This window comes from Mobula hypostoma (genome assembly GCF_963921235.1).
Source record: "Mobula hypostoma chromosome 8 unlocalized genomic scaffold, sMobHyp1.1 SUPER_8_unloc_1, whole genome shotgun sequence".
NCBI lineage: Eukaryota > Metazoa > Chordata > Chondrichthyes > Myliobatiformes > Myliobatidae > Mobula > Mobula hypostoma.
This window is the reverse complement of record NW_026948120.1, coordinates 1,456,770-1,480,213: the sequence shown is the minus strand read 5'-3', so window position 1 is coordinate 1,480,213 and position 23,444 is coordinate 1,456,770. Positions and strand designations below refer to the sequence as shown.

Sequence of the window (23,444 nt, the reverse complement as noted above, 5' to 3'; positions counted from 1 at the left end):
CTCATCTCTCTCTCCTTTCCCACTCTCCTTCTCTCTTTCCCCCACTGTCGTCCCCTTATTCTACTATCCTGCCCTCGTACCTCCCCAACCTAATGCCCCCTTTTTCTCCCCTAATTTTTGCCCCGCACCTGCCCTACATTCCACTCCCTTCTCATATCTTTCACCCCTTTCCCACAGTGATACACACACACTCAACTGAACCTCATCGGAGAACGGGTCTCATACACTCACGGACTCTCATTGGGGGTCGGATCACACACACACACACACACAACTATTTCACGTCTGGACAAGTTTCACCGAGAGTTTAGTCTTTATTTATCCGCCCGGGTGAGTTAAAGTTTGCGAACCACTCCGGCTTCCAGCTTTCGCAACCCTCCGCCTTTATCTCACGCCTGACGCCCCGGAGCAGCTGGTTCGATCCAGATGCCAGATGAATCCAGGTTCCGCCTCTTGCTTCCTGCCCCGTATGACGTCAGAGAAGAAGAGGACAGGTTTGTTGAGTGCGGTATTTAGGTATCGACGGCACAGGTGTTTGGATAGTCTGGCTGTGCGTCTGCAGGTAAGGCTGGGGGAAGTTGTCTGTGTGGGGTGGGGAGAAATTCGCAAAATGTCTTCAGAGGTGTGTATAATATGTGGGATGAGAAAGGGGATTGAGAGAGACAGAGGGCGGGAAAGAGAAAGTTTTGAGAAAAGGAATACAAGCTGGATGTGGGAAAAGAGAGAAAGATGACATCAGAAAGTCTTGATGAGAGTGGGGGCTGAGGGGAAAGAAAGTTCAGGATGGTGAGTGGAAGAAGAAATCGATGTGGGGAGGGGGGGAGTCCTAAAAGTCTTGACCAATGTGTATAGAATGTCGGGTGAGAAAGGGGTTTTGGGGAAAGTAAGTTCAGGGGAGAGAGAGAGGAGGGAGGGAAGGTGGGAAATACAGACAGGTGAGTATAATACAAAGTACGTAAGAAGGTGAATAAGAAAGGAGGTTAGGGTGGGAGGGAGGATGGGACGGAGTGAAATGAACATGCTGGAGGGCTCTCTAAACGTCCAAACAGGTGTGTATAGACAGAGAGGTGAGGGGAAGGGACTGGAAGTTCAAAAGTGAGTGGAGGGAGGATGGGAGGCGGGAAGAATGTGATTCTGTAGCGAGGAGAGAGGGAAAGAGACCCCAAACGTCTGAACAAGGTGGTTGTGTGTGTAAGATTCGGGGATGGAGAGGGGTAAACAGATCACAAAAGGGTGTGCCTGTCACACACAAATGACAATCAATTTTGAAATGTGACAGGGTGGCTGTGTATAGAAGGTAAGGGGTGGTGGGGAACAGACAGAGGGGGAAAGATCTTGACAAGGTGGTGTTTTATTAAAAAGTGCTCAGGAAAGTTTGGAGGAGGGTTGATAGAGATCTATCCCAAACTGCTTAAAAATTTGATATCCAGTGCAATGTAGGACCCCCCCTCCCCACCCACCATTTCAAAATAAGGTCTCAGTCATTTACACTGATGGTGAGCTGAATTTTCTCCCCGGGGAGTCTTGACTTTCACCCTACTTTCCTCCCTGGGAAGGAATGTTCTTTATAAAGTTCAGGCAGGGGGGGCTGATCGGGGAGAGAGAGAGAGGCAGTTACCTGGAGGTGCTAGTGGACGTTATAACCAGTTGTGATTGTGGTGTTGGGGACCAGGAGCCAGACAGGAATTCAGAGTTACTGCTGGTTTGTAGGCAAACGGGCAGCTAGTTTCATCAACAGGGGGTGATCAGAACCTGATTTCAATAACTTTGGTCTAACTTTGTATTCTTGAAATGTGTCTTCACTTTCCAGAATATTATTTCAGTCCAGGTAAAGGGACCTGAGTGGTTGTGGAGAGGGTGTTTCTAGGATCAGACGGTACAGCCTCAGAATAGAGGGATGCCCTTTAGAACAGGAATGAGGAGCCCGAGGATGGTGAATCTGTGGAATTCATTGCCACAGACGGCTCTGGAGGCCAAGCCATTGGGTATATTTAAAGCAGAGATTCATGGCTTCTTGATTAGTCAGGGCATCAAAGGTTATGGGGAGAAGGCAGGAAAATGGGATTGAGACGGATAATAAATTGGCTATGGTCAAATAGTGGAGCAGTCTCGATGGGCCGAGTGGCCTAATTCTGCTTCTGGCTTATGGAAACATCAACTGGCCACTCCCTGCACCCATTGATACTGCTCAACCTGCTAAGATCCACTGGCAGTTTGCATGTTAATCAAAAAATTCCAACATCTGCAATCTCCTCAGGTGTGACCTAACCTATCTGACTCCTGCACCTGTTTTTTTTTGTTATGTTTTTATTAACATTCCTGCTGAAAGCTGTCTGTATTTTTGTAATGAGAGGGCAGAATTGTATGTATCCTACCTTCCTGAAAGTTTATTTAGCTGTTTTGATTATCCTCCCCACATACCTGAGCATTTACAAACTTTGCTATCAATGTTCCTTCAGTTCTTGGGTGTGGTTTTTAATCTCCTGCCTTCTTAACCTGTTGCTCAGGGGATGATCTCTGAGGAATGCTAGCTCACTGGCTAAGCACTCAACTGATACTAAAATGGCTCAGTTGTCTTGAAGGAAAGGTCAGGCAGGCTGAGCCTATATCTATGGGAACCATGAGAAAGGGCTGGACTGAGATGAGATATGATGCCTTATGGGGGCCTCGGTCTGTTACCGAGGAAAATAACTTTCTCCCTGAATCAGACTGAGACCTCCTTAAGGTGTCATATTTTCCTTCACTAGGATCAGAATCGGGTTCAATTTCACTGATGTATGTTGGTGAATTTTGCTTTGCAGCAGCAGTTAAAATTTTAAAAATCTAAATTATAATAGATTAAAACAAAACACTAAGTTGTGCAAAAATAGTGAGATGGTGTTCATAAATTGGTTCATTGCCCCTTCAGAAATCTGATGGTGCAGGGGAAGAATCTGTTCCCAAAATATTGCGTGTGTCTTTAGGCTCCTGCACCTTCCCTCTGGTGGTAGTAAGAAAAGGACTCATCTCAGAAGAGCCTGGAGCCAGGATTGTTGTTTTAGGAATGAGAATCGTGGGTCATCCATTTAAGTAAATTTTCCTGAGGCTTAGATCTCTTCCTCAAACAGGTGGAAGCAGGTTTTTTTTCATCTCAGTGGCAAGGGGGTGCTGGGGGGGGTACAATTGCTTCTCAAGACATTGGGGGGGGGCCAGGAGAAGGTCACAGAAGCTGGGAACATAAGGACAGATCCCAGTAATGCCCCACTCCCTCAGAGGGTCTGTGACAGGTTTGAGTGTCACAATATGAGGAGTGGATATTGGTTTCCTTTGCAACCCCAGCCCCAAATTGTGCTGTGGTATCTGTCTGTGTCTCGGTGCAGAAATGGAGTCTCTGGTGATTGCAGGAAACCCCCTGGTGTTTCTGAGATCGTGTAAGAGGGAGAAGAGAAGTTCCAAATCTCCGGGAGGCTCAGTACCTTCTGAGCACACTGAGTGGGGAAGGGACCTCCTCCTGGGTTTTAGTGGGAAGCCCACACCTCATGGAAAGGATGTGCAGGCTTTTAGAAAACGTGCAGAAGAGGTTTAAGAGGAAGGAGACATGAGAGAGAAAAGAGGAGAATGTCCTTAAAGTAGGAATGAGATGGCTTGGATTCACCAGGATGCTGACTGTATAACAGAGCATGAGCTGTAAGGAGAGGTTGGATAAACCTGGGTTGGTTTCTTGGAGGGGTGAAGGCTGAGGGAGACCTGGTAGAGGTTTGAGAGGCAGAGATAGAGTAGACATCCTGTGTTGTTTTGCAACGGTTGAAATGGGAAGTCACATTAGAGCCATATAAAGCTTTGGGTTAGGCTGCAATTGGAATATTGTGCCCAGTTCTGGTCACCTTAGTACAGGGAGGCTGTGGAGAGGGTGCAGAAGAGGTTCACCAGGATGCTGCTCTGTAAGGAGAGGTTGGACAAACTTGAGTTTGTTCAGCAGAGGCTGAAGAGAAATCTACATAGAGTAGGTGGTCCTGAGGAAGGGTCTTGGCCCAAAATGTCAACTGTTTATTCCCCTCCATAGATGCTGGCTGACCAGCTGAGTTCCTCCAGCGTTTTGTGTGTGTTGCTCAAGATTTGCAGCATCGGCAGAAGCTCTTGAGTTGTAGATATTCAAGAGTCTTTTTTCCAGGGTAAAAATATCAAGTAAGAGAGAGCATGCATTTAAGGTGAGAGGGGTAAACTTAGAAAGAAATGTGCACTGCCAGGGGTGGGGGTGGAGGCAGATATGATGGAGGCATTTGAGTGGATCTTGGGTATGCAGATGTGCAGGGAATGGAGGGATATAGACATCGTGTAGGCAGAAGGGATTTGGTTTAATTTTGTGTAGTGTTTATCATGGGCCTGTTCTGTACGGTTACCTACATCTACATCTCTTGGAATACCAGATCAGCTTGGGAGAGCATTTCCCAAAGTCTGGTTCACCTTTCATCAGGAACTGACAAATGCACTGGAGTTCAATTCCGGACATCTTCCTGGAGTAGTTGGGAGGGATGGTGGATCAGAACGAGGGTGTGGTAAGAGTTCCGGGGACAGGAAATTCTGGGGGAGAGGGGTTGGAAGAAGGTGGGGCTACAGTATGGGCAAGTGGAGGTTTGACCTCAGGACCACAGTGTTGCAACCTCCAGTGAAACAAGTGAGATCTGTTGACCACTAGAGCCCAGGGGGGATGATATTGGTGGATTCTTGCTTGGGGTGACGAGAATGGAGTGAGCCAATATTTACCTGCCTTAAACCACCATCTGGGTTGTTGGGGTCTCTGTGCTTTTCTTACCTCGATGTCTAGTTCCCAACGAGTCAGCCAATTGTGCGCCCGGAACAGGTTTAAACCTGGGGAGAGGGGTGGTGGGGGCTAGTGTTTTGCCTCTCTTCTCATGGCTGCCTTCTCTGCCTCCTGTTCACAGGAAGAGCCTAGCGAGAATCATGGGTCAGACGTCTGCCTCAGCAGGGTTGAAGGCCCTCCTGATCTTCGGCAAGATCGTGTTGGCGGTGAGTTTTGGACTGGTACAGGGAAGTGGGGAGCCTCGCCATCACCTTCTCCCTCGGGTGGGCTGGGAAGGAAACATCACCTTGTCTAAAGTGGGGGTGGGAACACATGAACTAGGTGAGTTGGAGAGGGTGGACGAGGATAGGAGTGTTGGGTGCCTGGCGGGTGGGATCACCTGCCTGTGTGTGTGTGTAGCGGGGGAGGGGAGATCTTTGAGGTGTGGTGCACTCAGTGTCTTTGGGTGGCACCCTTGGGTGTTAAGGTAGAAAGGTTGGCTACCTGTCTGTTCACAAGGATGTGTGGGTTGTATCCGGTTGCTTTGAGCACCTTTTGGAGAGTGGAGGGCATGAGTGGGTATGTCAATGGGCAGTGGCACCCTTGTCTGTGGGTAGAGGGGGTGTCTGCTTTTGACAGTGGGCACCTTAGGGTGGAGGCTTGAAGAAAGTGATTGATATTCAGGTTACCGAAGCCCTGCTGGGTGCAGAGAGGGGGGAAGCGGGTCTGCCGTGCTTGTCTGGAAGTGGAACTCTCGGGTATGGGGGAGGGACAAGTGGGCCTACTGATGGTGGAGAGGGGGGAGAGCAGGTGGGGTCATGCCAAAGAAGAGGCAGACTTGTGAGGAGTAGCCCTGGGTGGACAAGGGGGCAAGTGAGTGTTCCTGTGTTAGAGGGGACCCTTGGGTGGATCTGCCGGTATTAGAAATTAGCTTTGGGTGGGCGGTGAGATGAGTCTGTTAGTAGGTTGGGGGCAAGAAGGGGTGAGTATCTGGGGGCAGTGGGCACCTAGGATGGGGGTGTGAGTGTGGTAAAGTGGTGATGATAGGGCTGGGAGTTGCCTAGCAGAAGGGTAAGGGGTGGGTGGGAAGAACCTAGCAGAGGGTGAAGTTGGAGTTCTATCACCTGGATATGCACCACATTTTCCTCCTTTTCTCTCCTCCCATCCACCCCATCTCGTTGTGCTCATTGCCCAGTGATAGGGGTCTAGCCTCACCCTTGACAGGAATGCTACAGAGATTCTCGGAATCTCCCCAAACCGGTTCCTAGAACTTCCTTAGTTCCCTCTGAGCTCAGAGGGTTGTTTCAGCAAAAGATTCTGCAGATGTTGTAATCCTAGAGCAAAGCACACAAAATGCTGGAGGCAGTCAGGCAGCATTGAAGGAGGAGAATGAGCAGCTGACATTTTGGTCTGAGACCCTTTATCAGGATCCTCTGACTCAGCATTGCAATGTGACGCTTTGGGTTCAGAGGAAGGGCGGGGGTGATACTGGACCATTCCTCAACTGAAACATCCTCTCTAAATTAAGCAATATGCACACTGTTGAAATAACTTGGCAAGTCAGGCATTTCTTGTTGCTGCGGTAAAGAGTTTGTATATTGTCCCCATGAATGTGTGGGTTTCCCCCGGGTGCTCCGGTTTCCTCCCACAGTCCAAAGACCTGTGGCTTTGTAGGTTAATTGGTCATTGTAAATTGCCCTGTGATTGGGCTAGGATTAAATTGGGGGGGGGGGGGTTGGCCTGTTCCACGTGTACCTCAATAAATAAATAATCTGTGGAGGAAACAGTCAATGTTTGGGTGTTGCTCAAGATTCCCAGCATCGACCTAATCTCCGCCTCTCTAAGCTAAATAAGCTTATTATTGTCACGAGCTGAGATTCAGTGAAAAGCTTGTCCTGCATAATCATAAACAAGAAATCCAAAGCAACACACAAAATGCTGGAGGAACTCGGCAGGTCTGGCAGCATCCATGGAAATGAATAAACAGTTGGCATTTTGGGCCGAGACCCTTCATCAGGACTGGGAAGGAGGGAGGAAGATGAGAGAATAAAAAGGTGTGGGGGGAGGAGGCATCCATAACTGCATGAAGCGTTGGTGTTGCTTCATGCACCCACGCTGAGCTCATCAATTTCATCAACTTTGCCTCCAACTTCCACCCTGCCCTTAAATTCATTTGCTCCATTTCTGACACCTGTCTCCCCAATCTGGCTCCATCTCTGAAGACAAACTGTTGACCAACATCCTTTATTAACCTACCAATTCCCACAGTTTTCTTGACAGCTTCTTCCCACCCTGTCTCCTTTTTTTAAATGTTTTTGCGTTTTTTCAGTTCCTTTGTCTCCGCTGCATCAGTTCCCAAGACTTGGCGTTCCTTACCAGGACAGCAGAGATGGCCTCCTTGTTCAGAACAGTGTTTCCCTTCCTTCACCATTGATGCTGCCCTCACCTGCATCTCCTCCAGTTCCTAAACATCTGTGCTCACCCCACATCTGCTGCCTCAACACTAATAGAGTTCCTCTTGTCCTCACCTACCACCCCATGAGCCTCCACATCACTCTCTGCAACTTCCACTATCTCCAAAGGGATCCTACCACCAAACATATCTTTACCTCACTCCCATTCTCTGCTTTCTGAAGGATCTCTCCCTCTGTGATTGCCTTGTCCATTCACTCCTCCCCACTAGTCTCCCTCCTGGCATTTGTCCCTGCAAACGAAAGTGCTACAATTGTCCATCCACCACCTCCCTCACCTCCATTCAGGGCCACAAACAGGTGAGGCAACACTTCACCTCCAAATCCGCTGGGGTCATTTATTGTGGCTGGTGCTTCCGATGCACCCTCCTCTACATTGGTGGGACCTGTCATAAACTGGAAGATGGTTTGCTTCATCGAGCACCTCCGCTCCATCTGCCAAAAGCAGAACTTCGCAGTGGCCAAACATTTTAATCCCAATTCCTGTTCTGGCATGTTGGGCCATGGCCTCCTTTTGTGACACAATGAGGCTACCCTTGGTGAAGGAGTGACATCTTGTATTCTGCCTAACTAGCTTCCAACCTAATGGTGTGAATATTGATTTCTCCTTCCAGTTTAAAAAAAATCCCTCCCTCTCTTCTGTTCTTCACTCAGGCAGGTGAGAAGCGGTAAAAGGCCAGTCACCTCCCCTCGGTTCCCTCCTCCCCTTTCTGCTGTGGTCCACTCCCCTCTCCTATCAGATTCCTTCCTCCTCAGCAATTTACCTTTCCCATCCACCTGCCTTCACCTATCACCTTCTAGCTATCCTCCTTCCCCTCCCCTCATCTCTTTTGTTCTGCCACCTTCCCCCTTTCTTTCCATTGCTAATGAAAGATCTCAGCCCAAAATGTTTATTCATTTCCATAAAAGAGGCATGACCAGCTGAGTTCCTCCAGCATTTGGTGGGTGTTGCTTTGTCTTGCATGCTGTTCAGACAGATCAGATCATTGCACAGTGTATTGGCAAAATAACAGAATGCAGGATAAAGTGTAACAACTACAGAGGAAGTGCACTGCAGGTAAACGATGTGGTGCAAGGTCATAACAAGGTGGATTGGGATCAAGAGTCCATCTTGCTGTACGAGGAATTATTCAATACTCTAATAAGTGGGATTGAAGATTTCCTTGAACTGGATGGTACAAGCTTCCACACTCTTGTATCTTCTGCCTGATGGGTGGGGAGAGAAGATAAAATGTCTGGGGCAGAAGGGGTCTTTGATTACACTGGCTGCTTACTGAAGCGATGAGAAATGGCCAGAGTCCATGGAGAGGAGGTTTGTTTTCATGATGTGCTGAGCTGTGTCCACAACTCTGCAATTTCTCATGGTCACAGCTAGACCAGTTGTCGTACCAAGTTGTGATACATCCGGATAGGATGATGTTTATTGTACATCGTTTTAAAGAAAAAAAAATGAGATTCAAGTGGGACAAACCAACTTTCTTTTGCCTCTGAAGAAGCAGAGGTACTGCTGAGCTCTCTTGGTCATTGTATCAATGAGGTTGGATTAGGACAGGCTACTGGTAATGTTCACTCCTAGGAACGTGAAGCTTCCAATCTTTGCACTGTTGATGTAAACGGGAAGAAAGTATGTACCATCCCCCACCCCCTTCCAAGGCTGGGCTTGTGTTTGGTGGGTGAGGGATCTTGGCCATCGAGTAACCTAACTGCTCCATCCCCCTACCCCTCTTAAAACTTTCCTGTCCAAGTGCCTTTGGCAAGAAGCTTGTCATCGCTCACTTTGATTAATGCTGGTCAGAGAACGGAGCCACGAGTGTTCCAACCTGTTGCAAGCTGCTCTCTGCGGGTCAACTAATGGGGAAAGTGTGAACACTGCAAACTAAGGAGTGACTCTGCACTCCAAACATCAGATGTGGGGAGCGTACTTGTAGAACTAGAGTCTCAAAAGACGGACCTCGGTTCTGTCTGCGTGGAGTTTGCACGTTCTCCCTGTGACCCTGTAGGTTTCTCTTGAGTACTCTGGCTTCCTCCCACACCCCAAAAATAAGCTGAGTGGGCTGGGTCTGCCACGAATTTACCCCCAAGTCTGGGTGAGGGGTAGAATCTTGGGGGAAGGGCAGATGAGGATGGTGAATCTGTGAAATTCATTGCCACAGATGACAGTGGAGGTCACGTCATTAGGCATATTTAAAAATGGAGTTTGTAGTGTTCATGATTGCCAGTCCATCATGGTTAATTTATTATCCTTCTCAATCCTATTCTCCTGTCTTCTCCCTGTAATCTTTGACACCCTGGCCAATCAAGAACCAATCAACCTCTATAAGACCATTAGACATACAAACAGTTATGAGGAGAAGGCTAGGGAATGGGGTTGAGGATGAAAAAATAAATCGGCCATGATGGAATGGTGGAGCAGACCTGATGGGCCAAATGGCCTAATTCTCCTGCTATGTCTTGGGGGAGAATGGGTGATGAAGAGAGGAATAAGATGGACTCAATATCCTCATTTTCTTCAGGGAAATGAACACAGCTAAAAACCAGAAAAGGCTTGGCAGTCTCTGTGGAGAGGGAAATGGCTGTTGTTTTGGATCAGAGATTATTTTGCACGTAGTTGGGGGGGGGGGAATGTGGTCCAAGTTTCGACAGACTGGGTGGAGATTGACAGCTGAGTGATGCAGGTACAGGAGGCAGTGAGTCATGACCTGTTAGGAGGCACAATTCGGAAAAAGCAGTGGAATTTGGTTCAGCAAGTCTCTCAAACTTTATTCACAATCATTACAACATTGGTTTCTTCTTGATGACGCTTGTTTATCACTGTACACCTCCCTCAGCCGAATCAACTAAGGTCACCCCACTGAAGGGAGGAGACATCAGTCACTTTATTTTTGTTCTCACCATCCCTGGGAGAGACAGCAATTCAACAAAGGAAGGGTGGGGAGCGGCATTCAAGGAAGACAATAGTACAAATTGCAATAATAATATCAGATTCTGTCAAACTATTGCTACAAGAGTTGGTTGTCGGGCCCTTTTGCCTAACTCCCATGTGAGTTGGCCCCATTAGCCTGCATTTGGCAATCTGTTCAATCCTTTCCTCTCCATGCACCTGTCCAAGTATCACCAAAATATTCCAACTGTACACACCTCTACCATCTCCTCTGGCAGCTCAATCCATGTATCCACCAGGAGGGGTGAGGTTTTTGCTTTAAATCTTTCCCTCTCAGTTTCAGAGTCCTCTAGCCAGGGGAAAGACTGTGACCATCCACCTTGCCTGCACCTCTCATGGTTTTTATAAACCTCTAAGTTCACCCCTCAATCTCGTTCACTGCAGGGAAAACAGTACCAACCTGTCCAGTCTCTCCTTATAACTCAAGCCCTCCAGTCCTGGTAACATCCTCATGATTTTTTCCTGCACCCTCTCCAGCTTCATGATATCCTCCCTATCACTGGGTGACCAGAACTACATACAGTACGCCAAGTGTGGTCTCACCAACGTCTTGTACAGCTGAAATGTGATGTTCCAATTCCTGTACTCATTGCTCTAACTTATGAAGACCATCATGCCAAACTCTACCTTCACCACCCTGTCTCCCTATCCTGAGGCTCAAGAAAGATGAAACTACTAGAAGTGCAGATTTGGGTTGAAGGATGGGGAGAAAATTTGGAAGGGGGAGCTAACTTCCACCCGGATGGGTGAGTACCCAGAACACAGGGCAAGAGAGTAATGAAAGCACTGTCCCTGACGGTGTCTGGATGAGCAGTTCAATCTCCCAAGCAGAGAAAGGGCTACTGGCCAGGTAGGTGCTGGGTGGTAGGACTAATACAGATGGGTTCACAGTGGTAGGCATGGACATGATGGGCCAAATGTCCTGTTTACCTTCTGGACTGTAGGTGGGGGTGTGGTTCTCTGTCACAGGGTTGAGGAGTGGATGAGGTGGATCATATATTTGATCTAATATCACATTTCCTGTCTCCCTCTTTCACTTTTGATTTGCTCTTTTCTTCCTGTCTTTCTTCACTCTTCCCCCCCCCCCCATGAACTCCCTCTCTCTCTTCTGCCCCCTCCCCTTTCTCTCTCTCTCTCTCTCCAGCTAGCTGGGTTGGCCCTATTCGCGGTCACCATCTGGGTGGTGACGGACCCATACCGAGTTTACCCGGCACTGGGTGCCTCCGGTAAGGATGATGTGTTTGCGGGTGCCTGGATCGCCATCTTCACTGGCTTCGCCTTCTTCTGCTTCGCCATCTTCGGGATAATCGCCGTGCTGAGTGAGAGCCGCACTATGATGATCACGGTGAGCTAGCAGGCTTGTCGGACTGGAGACCCCAGTCCCATCCCCGTCTCTGTGGCCGTGTGCACACATGGGTTCCCCTCGCAGGCTTGGATTTCCTCCCATACAAAAAAACATGCTGGGGTCAGTGGGATTATCATCCGCGGAATTGCAGCCCCTCCCCACCCCAAGTAGTGTGGGTGGAGGTGGGGGGAAAAGAATCTGTGAGGGACTTGATTGCAATGGGATCAGTGTCAATGGATTGGCACAGTCCTGTTGGGCTGAAGGGTCTGATTCCAAACTGTGCCACCCTCCCCCCCACACAAATCAATTAGCTGCTTGGAGTCCAGAAACTGGTGGTGATGGGGTAAGAAATGGTTGGGGTTACTGTGGCAGAAGCTAGTAGACTCTTGATAGTTTGAATTGCCTCATAGTTGGCCATCCTAAGGAGGGTAGTGGATGATGGGGAGGGCGGTTGGATGGACATAGCATTGGCTAACAGGGCATGAATTTGTGTCTTGGGGCAGTTGATACCCTCGAATGGATAGGTGGAGTTTTGGGGTTGGGGTAATTCTGTGGGGGGGGTCTGTGAACACAACAACCCACATGTGTGCACACGCACTGTGCACTAACCCTCCTGTGTGTGTCTGACTGTAACTACTGTTGTTTTGGTCTTGAAGCCCTCCAAGACCCCCTCGCTAATCCCGTCTCTCCCACCCACAGTATCTGTCCGTGATGATGATTGTCTACATCTTCGAATGTGCCTCGTGCATCACTTCCATCACCCATAGGGACTACGTGAGTATTGGGGGGTTGGGGGAGCTTTCTGGATAGGGAGTCTATCAGCCCTGCTTGGAGAACATGGAATGAGGGTGGAGGGAGATTCCTTACTTCTGTTGTGCTGTAGGACACGTTCTCCTTGTTGGGAAGAGTGGAAAAGAGCATCCTCCTTACCCACCCATTCCCACTTGTAATGGCCCCTTTGTCCAATGGGAGTGCTGTAACGTTGAGATCTTGCTGTGAGACTTGCCTCCATCCTGACCCTGTTCACTAAATATAGTCCAGTGTGGAAATGGGCTCTTTTGCCTAACTCATCCATGCCGGCCAAGGTGCCATACCTGAGCTAATCCTATTTGCCTGTGCTTGGCCTGTATCCCTCTAAACCTTTACTATCCATGTACCTGTCCAAGCACCGCCTCCACCACTTCCTTGGGCAGCTTGTTCCATATATCCACCACCCTCTGTGGAAAAAGTCGCCTCTCAGGTTCCTCCATCTCCCTTTAAACTTGTCCCTTTAGTTTCAGATTCCCCTAACCCTGGGGGAAAAACTGCCTTTCCACCTTATCTATGTCCCTCATGGCTTTATAGACTTCTGAGGTCACCCCTCAGCCCTCTCTCTTTGTTCCAGGGAAAACAGTCCCAGCCTGTTCAGCCTCTCCTTGTAACTCAAACCCTCCAGTCCTGTATCATCCTTGTGAATTTTTCCTGCACCCTCTCCAGCTTAATGACATCCTTCCTATTGCTGGGTGACCAGAACTGCGCACAGTACACCAAGTGCTGTCTCACCATCTTGTACAGCTGTGATGTGGCATCTCAACTTCTGTACTGAGTGCCCTGACCAATGCAGTAATTGCAAAACATCTTTGTGTTATTTTCAGGGGAAAATGAGCAGGTACCCCTTGGTCCCTGTTCTACATCATCTCCCAAGGCCCTGCCATTGGGAAATTAAACAGGGGCAGCACCTGCAGACAGAATACAACACCTCACACTTGCCTGAGTCAAACTCCATCTGCTATTCCATAAGGCAATAAGACATGGGAGCAGAATTAGGCAATTTGGCCCATCGAGTCTGCTCTACCACTTCATCATGGTCCCTCTAAACCCCAGTCTCCTGCCTTCCCCGTTAACCTTTCTCACCCTGACTAATGAAGAACCTATCAACCTCCACCTTAAATATACCCAATGACTTGACCTCCACAGCAATTTTTGCCAATGAATTCCAGACTCACCACCCTCCATCTATAGAAATTCCTCCTAATCTGTTATAAATGGATGCTGCTCTATTGAGGCTGTGCCCTCTGTCCCTAGACATCCCCACTGTAGGAAACATCCTCTCCACATCCACTCTATTGAGGACTTTCAATATTATTCTGAATTCCAATGAGCACAGGCCCCTAGCCATCAAACACCCCTTGTACAATAAGCCTTTCATTCCTGGAATTGTTCTCATGAACCTCCAGTGTCAGCATATCCTTTCTTGGATAAGGGGCACACAATACTCCAAGTGCCTTATAAAGCCTTAGTATTACATCCTTGCTTTTATATTCTAGTCCTCTTGAAACGAATGTTAACACTATATTTGCCTTGCTCCCACTGATTCAACCTGCAAGTTTACCTTTAGGGATTCCTGCATGACTCCCAAGTCCCTTTGCATCTAGATTTTTGAATTTTCTGACCATTTAGGAAATGGTCTTTGCCGTTATTCCTTCTACTAAAGTGCATGACCATACACTTCCTGACACTGTATTCCATCTGCCACTTCTTTGCCCATTCTCCTAATCTGTCTAGGTCCTTCTGGAGCCTCCATGCTTCCTCAACACTACCTGCCTCTCCACCTATCCTTGTATCATCTGCAAACCTGGCCACAAAACCATCAATTACATAATCCAAATCATTCACATATAACACAAAGAAGCGGTCCCAGCACCAACCCCTGCAGAACACCACTCGTCACCAGCAGCCAACCAGAAAAGGCTTCTTTTATTCCCATTCTTTCCCTCCTGCCAATCAGCCAAAGCTCCATCCATGTTATACCATGGGCTCTTAACTTGTTAAGCAGCCTCGTATGTGGCACCTTACTAAAGCCCTCCTGAAAATCCAGGTACATAACCTCCACCAATTCTCCTTTGTCTATCCTACTTGTTATTTCTTCACATAATTCCAATGGTTGTTTTGGGGTAAGAGCTTCCCTTAAAGAAACCATGTTGACGTTGGCCTATTTTATAATGTGCCTCAAGTACTCTGAGACCTCATCCTTAGCAATTGAACTCCAATATCTTCTGACCACTGAGGTCAGGCTAACTGGCCTATAATTTATTTTCTGCTTTCCTCTCTTCTTAGAGTGGAGGGACATTTGCAGTTTTTGAGTCCTTTGGAACAATGCCAGAATCAATTGTTTCTTGAAGGATCATTACCATTGATCTTTCCACAATTACTCCAGCCACCTCGTTCAATACCCTGGGATGTGGTGCATCTGGTCCACATGACTTAACCTTCAGACCTTTTTTAGCTTGCCATGCACCTTCTTCCTAGTAATAGCAATTGCACTCGCTTCTGCCCCAACACACTCAAATTTTTGGCATACTGCTAGCGTCTTCCCCAGTAACGATGGAAGCATATTACCTCTGAGTCATTTTCCAGTGGCCTGATGTCTGTTCTAGCCTCCATTTTACTCTTTATATGTCTGAAAATACTTTTGGTATCCTTTGATATAATTGACTAGGTTACCATCATGTTTCATCTTTTCTCTCCTTGTGGCTTTTATTGGTTTTTAAAAAGTTTCCCAATCCTGTAACTTTCCCATAATTTTCGCTCTATTATATCCTCTCTTTGGCTTTTATGTTGTTTCTGACTTCCTTTGTCAGCCATAATTGCATCATCCTGCCTTTAAAATACTACTTATTTGGGATGTAACTATCCTGCACCTTCTGAATTGTCCCTAGAAATTCCAGCCATTGACTTTAGCTTCTCCCCCTCAACTTGCAGGGTGAAGACCATTATATTATGGTCACTATCTCCTAAGGGTTCCTTTACCTTAAAGCTCCCTAATCAAATCTTGTTCATTACACAACATACAATCCAGAATAGCCTTTTCTAAGTGGGTGCAACCACAAGCTGCTCTAAACATCCATCTTATATGCATTCTATAAATTCTCTTTTTGGATCTAATGCCAACCTGCTTGTTTCCAATCTTGCTGAAATCAAATTACAAAGGGAGATAGAAGATCTATCTCCCACTGTAATTTGAAGCTCACATCCTGGCTACTGTTTGGGTCTTGTAAGGGTCTTTTTACCCTTGCAGTTTTTTAACACTGTCCACAAGGATTCCACATCTTCTGATCTCGTCACTTCTTTCTAAAGATTTCATATTTTTTTTTAATCAACAGAGCCACCTCACCCCCTGTGCCTACCTTCCTGTCCTTTCAATACAATGTGTACCTTCAGATGTTAAGCTTTTTATTTGGCCACAACTCAGTGATGCCCAATCTCTAAATGCACTACTAGATCTCTACCTTTTTTCCATATACTATTTGCATTCAAATCTAACACCTTTAGTCTTGTCTTGTGGGATGTAGGTGTGAGGGAGGGGGTATGTGAATCAGCTACTGTAGATTACCCCAAACCAGGAAATTACAAAGAGCCTTAAGTTGTATATGAATATATATGAATGACTTGGATGAGGAGGTGGAGAGATAAATAAGTTTGCAGATGACTCAAAGGTAGGTGGTTGTGTGGATAGTGTAGAAGTTTATCATAGGTTACAACAGGATGTTAATAGGATGCAGAGTTTGGCTGAGAAGTGGCAGATGGAGTTTAATCCATACAAGTGTGAAGTGATTCACTTTGCAAGGTTAAACTCTAATGTGGAGTATAGGGTTAATGACAGGATTCTCGGCATTGTGGAGGAACAGGGATCTTGCGGTTCAAGTTCATAGATCCCTCAACTTGCTGTGCATAGGGTGTGTGAATGAGTTAATGAGTCACGAGGTAATTTTGCAGCTTTGTAAAACTCTGGTTCAACTACACTTGGAGTATTGTGTTCAGTTCTAGGCATCTCATTATAGGAAGGATGTGAAAGCTTTAGAGATAGCACAGAGGTGATTTACCAGGATGCCAGGATACCAGAGAGAATGTCTTGTGAGTGAACTGGGGCTTTTCTCTTTGAGTGAAGGAGAATGAGAGATAACTTGATAGAATTGTTTAAGATAAGAGGGATAGATGGGGTGGGTAGCCAGCGCCTTTCTCTTAGGGTGGCAATGGTTAATAAGTGGACACTATTTTAAGGTGACTGGAATAAAGTACGGGGGGGGGGGGTGGGTGGAGGGTCAGAGATATGATTTTACAGTGTCATTTTGTTGAATGCCCTGCTGGGGGTGGTAGTAGAGGTAGATGCACTGGGGAGATTTTAAGGGCCTCTTAGATGGGCACACATGGATGAAAGAAAAGTAGAGGGGGATCTCTATGTAGGAAGGGTTAGACTGATCTTAGAGTAGGTTAAAAGATCAGCACAACACTGTGGGCTGAAGGGCCTGTACTGTGCTGTATTCTGTTCTGTGGATTGGGCAGCTGTTCACTGGTGGTGGGAGTAGCATCCCCACTTGGCTCATTTGGGTGACTGGTGCTGGAAGGACAATGGTGGGAATATGGTCAGACTATTGGCTTGCAAGATGAGTTCACACCTTCCCCTCGTGGTCTCTTTTGTTCCCCCACCCTTCAACATACAGCTGGTCTCCAATCCCAAGTTCCTGAAAAAACAAATGCTTCAGTTCTACGGTGATGAGACTTCCAACCAAGGCCGGGACATCACTGCCCTCTGGAACCAAGTCATGCCCACGGTAAGTTGTAAGCTAGTTGGCAGAGACACTCCACCAATGTGGACTATACCTGAAACCAGATAGGCTGGGCTCATTTGGAGTGAGGTGGTGGAGTGGTAATGGAGTTGCTATGTGAGACCCAAGCGGTCTCAATGGGGCAGAGTGTATGTGTGGGGTGGGGAAGGAATCTAAAACCAGGAGTTGCTTTGACAAGGGGAGGGGTCTGTTTTTAGAGACAAGGTCAATGTTTTTTTTAAAAAAAACTGAGGCCAGATCTGCTCCACTGAAGGAGGTGGAATTCAGAGACACATCAATTCTCGATATGCAAGAGACATGGGATGCTATAATGTGCCTGACCTGCTGTGGTGGTTCTAGATGGTGTAACAGTGGCCTAACTTGTGCTTATAATTTATATATCTGTATCTCCAACCCTCTCTCCAGATATCCATACACTGACCAATGCATCTAGGATTAGACACTTCAACCCTGGGGACAAAAATAATGGCCGTCTATTCTATCCATCCCCTTGATTATTTTTTTTCTGACAGCTCTCCCCTCGCTCTGCCACTCCAGAGAAAGCAACCCAAGTTTGTCCAACCTCTCCATAGAAGTGCACACCCTCTAATCCAGGCAGCATCCTGGTGAATCTCTTCTGCACCCTCTCCAAAGCCTCCACATCCTTCCTGTAATGGGGTGGCCAGAATGGCACACAACACTCCAGATGCAGTCTAATTATTTTTTTATAAAACTGCAACGTAACTTCACATCTCTTGAACTCAATGCGTTGACTAATATAGGCAAACATGCCATATGCTTTCTTTAAAACCCTATCAACTTGTACAGCCACTTTTGGGGAGCTGTGGACCTGGGCCCCAAGATCTCTCTACATCAACACTGTTAAGGATTCTGTCATTGACTGTACACTGTCTGTTTACTAATGTGGGCTTCTCTCTCAAATAGGAGAAATGCTGTGGGTCAGTGGGCCCTGCCGATTGGGTAAAATATACCTCATTCTTCAGGAAAACGTTCAACGAGACATATGCCCCCTGGCCCTTCCAGTGTTGTAAGAGGGATGCCAGTGCTCAAATCATTAACCAAAGAGGTTGTGCTGTTGGTCACCGAGACTTCCTGTACCAAAAGGTAAGCCCTCCTTTTTCCACCACCTCCAGTAACCTTGGCTTCCAGAGTCAAATTAAAAATATAGATGAGTACAACACAGGAATGGGCTCCAAGGCCACAGTCCTGAATTAAACACCTAACTAAAGTAATCCTTTCTGCCTACACAAGTGCCAAAGTATCATAGCGGTTAGCGCAACACTTTTACAGCTCGGGGTGTGGAAGATCAATTCCAATATCATCTGTACGGAATCTTATGTCCTCTCCGTGGGATGCCTGGATTTTCTCCAGGTACTTGGGTTTCCTACCACAGTTGAAAGACATAGTAGGTTAATTTGGTCATTGTAAATGGTCCTGTGATTAAGCTAGGGTTAAATTGGGGGTTGCTGCTCATTGCAGCATGGAGGGCCAGAATAGCCTGCTCCACGCTGTACCTCAAATAATAAAATTATCCCTATCCCTCCATTCTCTGCATATTCTAACAGACTCTTAAACACCTCTATCGTTCTGCCTCCATCACCACCCCTGGCAGTACCTTTCAGACACCCACACTTTTTTTTTTAAAAAGGAGAAAACAAACTTGCACCTTCACCTCGAATACATGCCATCTGCGCCTCTCATAATCTAAACCTCTATCAGATCTCCCCTCAGCTTCCAGAGAAAACAACCCAGGTTTGTCCAGCCTCTCCTTGGAGCCTGTACCCACTAAACCAGGAAGCATCCTGGTGAACCTCTCCAAAGCCTCCATGTCCTTCCTGTAATGGGGTGATCAGAAATGGATGAAATACTCCAGATGCAGCTTGACCAGAGTTCAATAGCTGCAATGATCCCATCAGAGTCCTCAAATTAGTCACATTTAGCTCTCTTCAACACCATCCCATCACACACTCCTGGAGTCAGACGTATTGAAGCTCCTTCCATACCCTCCCATCACACTCTTGGGGTCACATCACACATTCCCAGGGTCCGACATGGGGTGAAGCTCCCTCTCTCCATCCCATCACACTCCAGGGTCAATCATTGTGGCCTTTTCAGGCCCACAATGTTGTGCCAAATGAACTGAATACCCAATGCAACATTAGAGAGAAGACTATCATTTTGATTATCTTTTGTCCCATCCCACTTCTCCAAGGATTTGCTGCTTTGAACCTTGAACTTTCCCCAACTTGCTGGTGCCCTATTTTGATCCCTAAACTTGCCTTGAAATTCCTTTCCTGAATACACAAAAGGTCAGAATCAAACCCTATTTGCTAGTATTATCTCCTAATTTGTGGCTTATTCCTCCAAGCATGGCTCTCCTACACTGCCCACACCTCCACAAACAAATCTTCCATCCCCAGCCCTCAGGCTCAAACCCTGTACAGTTACATCACAGCCTCATACAGCAGTTTGAATGCCCAGGAACAAAAAGTTGCAGAGAATACTGGACTCGGCCCAATACATATGATCACATCCCTCCACACCATCAGTAGTATCTACAAGAGGTACTGCCTCTAGAAGGCAATGTCCAATAAAGATCCCCACATTTCAGACTATTCCATCCTCTCGCAGATCCCATCGGGCAGGAGATACAGAAGTCCCACACCACCAGGTGCAGGAACAGCTGCTTCCCTTCAACCAATTGCTGGCACAACCCCAATCACTCCCTCAGTAAAGCAACACTAGGCCCACGTTGTACTACAACCTTTTGTTCTGTGTTCTTTCTTAAATATTGTGTAATTTGTGAATGTTGTGTCTCTGATGCTTCTACAAGTAAGTTTTTCATTGAGCCTGTGCACACGTGGACTTTGTGTCTTACAATAAACTAACTTTGACTTGATATCCTTGTTCTGAAAGGTCCAGGCACAACTTGCACAAACTCCACTCCCACTTTAGATCTTCCTTGTGACCACTGCCCTGGAGGCTTGGTGTTCTCTACCTACGCACTGTAGATGAATGTTAAAGGTTAATCTATTCTCCTTTGTTTTCACACAGGGCTGCTTTGAATATTTCAGCACTGCCATCAACAGTTATGCCTGGGCAGTTGCCTGGTATGGGTTTGCCATTCTGATGTGGACGGTAGGTGAAAAGGGTTTTCATCATCCAAAGTGTGGTGGTGACACTGGACTGATCACATCACAACTGTGTGTGTGTGTGTGTGTGTGTGTCTGTGTCTGTGTGTGTGTGTGTGTCTGTCTGTCTCTCTGTGTCTGTGTCTCTCTCTCTCTCTCTCTCTCTCTCTCTCTCTGTGACCACCCAGGGTAAACCTTGCAATCATAGGGAGAATGTGTGCACACAAGCAGTGTCAGAGGTGGGGACTGAGCCTGGGTCTGTGAGGCTTGAAAGCAGCAACTTCCTCCAATTTGCACCCCTTGAACGTTCAATCTCGGATCTTTGGGTGGGATTGCAAGCAGGCGAGGTTCACCGGGGCAAGAGATGGTGTTATTACTGAAATTGAATCCCATCCACAATTCTCTTTCTTTCCTTGCCAGTTTGTCCTTCTGCTGCTCAGCATGTATTACCTCACCACCCTCTAGACCATGGACCACAGGATCAAGACTTCAACCTACACGTCGACAACAACAATCTCTCCTCCTAAAGCTACCAAATTCTAAAGCTGATGGACCTGAACTAGTCAGTCTGGGACTCAAATCCTCCAACCCTTGAGCAAATTAACCAACCAGGGTGTCCCATTAATGGATCTGATCGGGCAAACTGCAGAGGGAGAAGATTGTTACCATCCTCCCAACAGTGCTGTTTCACCAACTTGTATTAATCCTGGCTGTTTCTTCCTTCCTGATCATAATTCCAACTTTCTGGAATCTATAGTGGTACCTTGATATATTTGAGGCTCTCCCAAGTGTAAATGATGCCATTCCTCAAGTGTTTTTGTTTGGTTTGAAGGCCCCCAAGCATGACAAAGCTGTTGTCCTGGAGCTGGGGTTTCCCAAACCTTCCCCTTCCCATCACCTTTTTACAGTAGGGGTTCCCAACATGGAATCCATGGACCTCTTGATTAATGGTAGGGGACCATGGCATTACGAAGGTTGGGAACTCCTGTTTAAAGTACAGCACTGACTCTCTAATGAAGGACTTTCCTGTGTCCTCTTGCCAAGTACTGCCTTAAGATTGGATCTTCTGTAGATTAAACAAAAGCAGTTACAGAGGAATCATTATATAGCCCTATTTAAAATTACCAGTTATCAGTGATTTTTGTTTGAGATGGGGCAGAAAGCATCTGTAGAGAATGGCTCTATGTATACCTTTGGTGATTATATTTATGTGAATGAGTCTTTAATTAGAAGATGGAGTTAATTGCATGTAATATTTTGTAACCATTAAAGTGGCTGTCTTTCCTGTTCTTGTGTGCCTTTTTTTTTATTTGGGTCCTGTTGTGAGCCAGAGGGTGGGGAAGGGCTGCAGATGAACTCCACCATCACAATGTCGTAGGGGGATGATATGCTGACTTTGAGAGGTTGCACAGCAGATACTTTCCTCTCCTTACCACTTCCTGAACTTCCAAACCTCTTCCCTACATATATCCACGCCCCTGCTCCCTCCTAAAAAGATGAGCACCCAAAGCGAGGTGAGGGTTCAAAGTTTTGTTTGGGAGGATGGAAGTTGGAGAGATACAGATCCCTTTGGCTCGTGCTAACCCTTGGCCACCTTTTTACATTTAACCCCATGCTTACTCCCCCAGATTCTACCCCTGCATGTCTTTTCATAGAATACTACAGCATGGTATGGTTTCTTCAGCCCACAAAGTTGTGCTGACCCTTTAATTTACTCCATGATCAACCTAAACCTTCCCTCCTACATTGTGGATAACCCTCCATTTTGTTCACATCTATGTCTGCCTAAGGGTCTCTGGTACGCCCCTGTTGTATCTGCCTCTACCACCACCCCAGCAGCAAATTCCATGCACCTACTACTATCTGTGTATAAAAACCTACCTCTAACATTTCCTCCTCCCCCCCCCAAATACTTTCCACCAATCACCTTAAAATTATCTCTCTTGTATTTACCATTTCAACCCTGGGGAAATGCCTCTGATCATCCAACACATCTATCAAATTGCCTCTCCTCCTCCTCCACTTCAGTGAGAAAAGCCCAAGCTCACTTAAGCTTTCCTCATAGTAGTATTCTGGCAAACCTCCTATCCAGCCTGTTGAAAGCTTCCTCATCTTTTCTATAACGAGGCAAACAGAACTGAACACAATATGGTCTAACCTGCAATATTATTAAGTGTCTCTTAAGATATGGGAGGAAACTGGAGTACGGAGAAGGTGGTTGTGGAGATAAGTCCATTGGGTTGTATGGGAGAATACACACACACACAGCGGTGATGATTGAACCGGAGGCAGCTTCTCAGGCTCCTGCACCACTGAGCCAGTGCTGACAAGAACCCTTACGAATGGAAATTAAGTGCACTTGAATGCACAGTTTAGATATATAGGAAGATGATTTCTAACTAAACCAGACGGTAAATACCGTGTGGTGTTGGAGGCACAGTCAACGTAACATAGCTCAGGTTCAATTGCTGCCGCTGTCTGCAGGGAGCTTGTACTTTTTCTCCATGACCCTGTGAGCTTCCTCCCACATTCCAAGGAGGTACTGCTTAGGGTTAATGAGTTGTTGGCACCATAAGCATAACGACACTTGCAAGCCGCCCCAACACATCCTCAGACTATGTTGGTTGTCGACGCAAATGAAGCATTTTGCTGAATGTTTCAATACAGATTTGATAAATAAATCTTTGGATTATAGTGGGGGGAGGGTTGGTTTCTCACTAATTCACCCTCTCAGGGTGCAAGGCCCAGGAGGTGGGAGGGAAAGACGTCACTCTCCTTTTATGCCCCTGCAATCCTTCAAAGTTAGGACCTTGTGCAGAGGGGCATTCATTTATCTCATACTCTCTTTCACCTTTACCTCTTTGAAGAGATCCGCCCTCTAATTCCCATCCGTCCTGGTGTTACAGTATATCCCCATTGGAAGGCAATCACAGTTGCTGTGTTGGCTCCAGACTCTTGAATCAGGAGCAGCACACGGTCTACTGGGGAAACTTGGGGGGCAGGGGAGGAACGGCCTTGATACTGGTGGGAGGGAGAGAGGGATTGATGTTTGGGATCCTGCTGAAAAATTACAACACAAAAAGTCAACTGATCCTTTGCTCCTACCGATGCAGGTTCCTGTAGTAGCTCCACGCTCGCTGCCTCCTGTCTATGGTTCTCCACAACACTAT

At 46.9% G+C, this 23,444-nt stretch overlaps 1 protein-coding gene across 1 annotated transcript; it reads left to right on the top strand.

Moving 5' to 3' along the window:
* Window positions 1-488: 488 nt before the first annotated feature.
* upk1a (uroplakin 1a) lies at window positions 489-21,575 on the top strand. Its single transcript, XM_063038951.1, has 8 exons — window positions 489-562; window positions 4,923-5,007; window positions 11,337-11,537; window positions 12,237-12,311; window positions 17,018-17,128; window positions 18,068-18,247; window positions 20,198-20,281; window positions 20,695-21,575. The coding sequence occupies exons 2-8, from the start codon at window positions 4,942-4,944 to the stop codon at window positions 20,737-20,739; spliced, it is 762 nt and encodes a 253-aa protein (XP_062895021.1). The 5' UTR covers window positions 489-562; window positions 4,923-4,941; the 3' UTR covers window positions 20,740-21,575.
* The last annotated feature ends 1,869 nt before the right edge of the window (window positions 21,576-23,444 follow it).